The sequence below is a fragment of the Drosophila arizonae genome, chromosome 2 (assembly GCF_054131065.1).
Source record: "Drosophila arizonae isolate 15081-1271.41 chromosome 2, UAZ_ARI_1.0, whole genome shotgun sequence".
Taxonomy (NCBI): domain Eukaryota; kingdom Metazoa; phylum Arthropoda; class Insecta; order Diptera; family Drosophilidae; genus Drosophila; species Drosophila arizonae.
Window position 1 is genome coordinate 18,066,774 of NC_142922.1, and position 2,745 is coordinate 18,069,518.

The window sequence follows — 2,745 nt, forward strand, 5'->3', positions numbered from 1 at the left end:
AGGCTTGGCGTAAACGGGGACAGAGCAGCCTCAGAATTGGTTAACAATATATAAACTGATATCAGAATGGAAAATTCTCAGTTGTGTACATTAATATACATTAGTATATCACAATTTTAGTTAATTAAATAATATATATCATGCCCATTGACAGCTGAGAAATTACTACCCTACAACTTACAAAAAAATCCCCTAAAAAGCCAAACAAAAAAAAAAAAACAAAAAAAAACAAAAGAATCTATATATCTATATATACCACTTATATATGTATATATAGAAATCTATCACATTATAATGTATTTGGTGTTTTTGATTATGGGTTAGTTTGCATAATCCGAAATGAAATCAAATATAAATATCAGCTCATTGACTTTGGGCACTGACTTTAAATCGAAATCGAGCTCAAACTCGTTTTTTTTTTTTCAAACTCATCTATTTCGTCACAATGCTTGTCAAAACTAAAATCACAAAAAACCGCAAAGATTAAGTGGATTGTTTTTGTTTTTTATTTGTTATTATTTTTTTTATTTTTGTTGTTGTTGAGTTAAGTAAAAAACAAGTTTGTTTTTGTTTTTATATTTTCGGTAAACAGTTTGGGGGAATTCTTTGTAGATTGTTCTTGAATTTCATTAATATCGAGGCGATAAACGATAGAAGCGCAGCCTATAAAAGCGTATACCAGCCCCATATCTAGACACAGTTCGATCTTTCAATTTGTCTCAAACACAAGTTAGTCGAAAACAAAAACTTAAAATGCGTGCGGTTATCCTGTTCGCCGTCATTCTGGGAGTCCTGCTATCACTGGCCTTTGCCGAGGACCAGGAGCAGGAGCAGCTGCGTCAGAAGCGTCAATTCGGCTTCGGCGGACCCTTCGGAGGCTTTGGTGGTCCTTATGGCGGCTACGGCGGCTTCGGTCGCTACGGTGGCTACGGAGGCTATGGAGGCTATGGAGGCTATGGAGGCGGCTTTGGTCGCTACGGCTATGGACAGCGCTATGGCGGCTATGGCGGCTTTGGTGGATTCGGAGGACCCTTCTACGGTTAAATTGTGCATTGAATAAACGAAGACTGAGCGAAGTTGAAAGTGTTTTTTACTCAATCCATTACGAAAATAGGAGCTGCTAATTAAATTATTGAGTTTCGATCTCTCGAAAGTGAAATTCCCCATTTGGCTGGCCAAACTTGACCTCGCTCGTGGGCTGCAGCTGACCCGGTTTCGGCTGTGCGTGCCTGTTGCCGCGCTGTCTGCTCCCGAATATGTTTAAAAATAAATAACAGCAAATCTCCATTTATTTATTAATCTCTGGCTGCAGTCCGTCCCCAGCCGCGCTGCCTGCTAATTAGATGATTTTTGTCCGCCGTCTGTTTGTTTATGTTTCAGAGCTGTCACACGTCGGCAGCTTCTATTTTTTGTGTTCTTTTTTGTAAACCATTTGCAGACACGACAGACCATCATCTAGGGAGCTATCGGAGAGTGCTGGAGAGTGCATGAATAAGTATGCATGTGTGTGTGTGTGTGTGGGTGTGTGTTGAGGCGCTTGTGTGTGAGTGGGAGTTCTCTGACTTTCTGCAATTATCACGTACGATTGTCATAATTATCATTTGAATTTATATTAGATGACCTTTGGCTCTCAGCTCCCCCTCTCTTTCTCTCTCTCTCTCTCTCTCTCTCTCTCATTCTCCCTCTGACTGTGTCTTGCTGTCACCTTTGTTTGTTATTTCTGTGATGCTCTGCCAGCAATTGCGTGCTGTTCTCCTCCAAACAAAATATGTATTTAAATGAATTTGTTTGTTGCTTCAAGTAAACAGCGTGTTTCGCATAAATTACCTTTGGGCTAAACCCTAATGACCTAAACCACATACATATAGAAAATTTTCATATACGCATTCCCTCTGCCCCTGATCCATACATATATGTATAAATATTCGATATATATTTACATGTCTGATCGTTCCAAACGCAGGGCTTGACAAGGAAGATTTGGAATGAGTGGAGTCTAAATATCAGGGAATACAGCTTTCTTCAATATCAAATCCCTTACCACTCATATTAATACATGCAATATGTACATATATCAATTGTCTCTCCTCAACATCACTTAAAGTTCCCACTCCCAATTGTTCTCTGTATTGCCAACCAACGGAGCGACAAGCTGGTTCACTCAAATAGAGACAGTTTGGCAATTAAATTTGCAGCATATGCGTTAAGCCCAAGCCACGCACAAATTATGCCCATCAATGGAGCGAATATCTGCTGATTAGATTAACGACGTATTAATCCCGCTAATAAACATAAAAATCAACGCAAATAAAAATCCCGCAAGCGGCAAGAGCCAAGCCCAAACCCAAACCCGAGTCGAGTCGCGCATATTAATTTCTGCATCAATTCGGGCGTTCTATATGTTAGATGGTTATCAAGTTGCCCTGTGTGGCATATGGGTGCTTGTGCCCGGATTCGTATTCATATTGCTGCCTTGTTGTGGCAACAAGAAGCGAATGGGCGTGCCGGCCCCTGTTTTGGCTATTGTTTAATTGTCAATAGACATCGGCTTCTATCAATATCATAAAAGCTAATATTTTGCGGTTGGCTGGACGAGGCGTAGCAGGAGTTGACTTGTGGGCATAAATAACCGCAAGCATCTACCCCACATTAATCCCACCGGATATGCTCAATCAAAGCTCAAAGTATGCGTGAGGTGTGAGCAGGGGCGGGTGGTGTGGGCTGGGGGCGCGGGGCTGGGGTGGT

General features: G+C 41.2%; 1 protein-coding gene across 1 annotated transcript; it reads left to right on the top strand.

The window, feature by feature from the left end:
* Window positions 1-672: 672 nt before the first annotated feature.
* Window positions 673-1,076, top strand: LOC108621036 (uncharacterized). Its single transcript, XM_018018129.2, has one exon. The coding sequence runs from the start codon at window positions 754-756 to the stop codon at window positions 1,042-1,044; it is 291 nt and encodes a 96-aa protein (XP_017873618.1). The 5' UTR covers window positions 673-753; the 3' UTR covers window positions 1,045-1,076.
* Window positions 1,077-2,745: the final 1,669 nt, after the last annotated feature.

Bases quoted from the DNA above. Each gene is read 5' to 3' on its own strand.
- LOC108621036 (XM_018018129.2), top strand. From the start codon at position 754: ATGCGTGCGGTTATCCTGTTCGCCGTCATTCTGGGAGTCCTGCTATCA.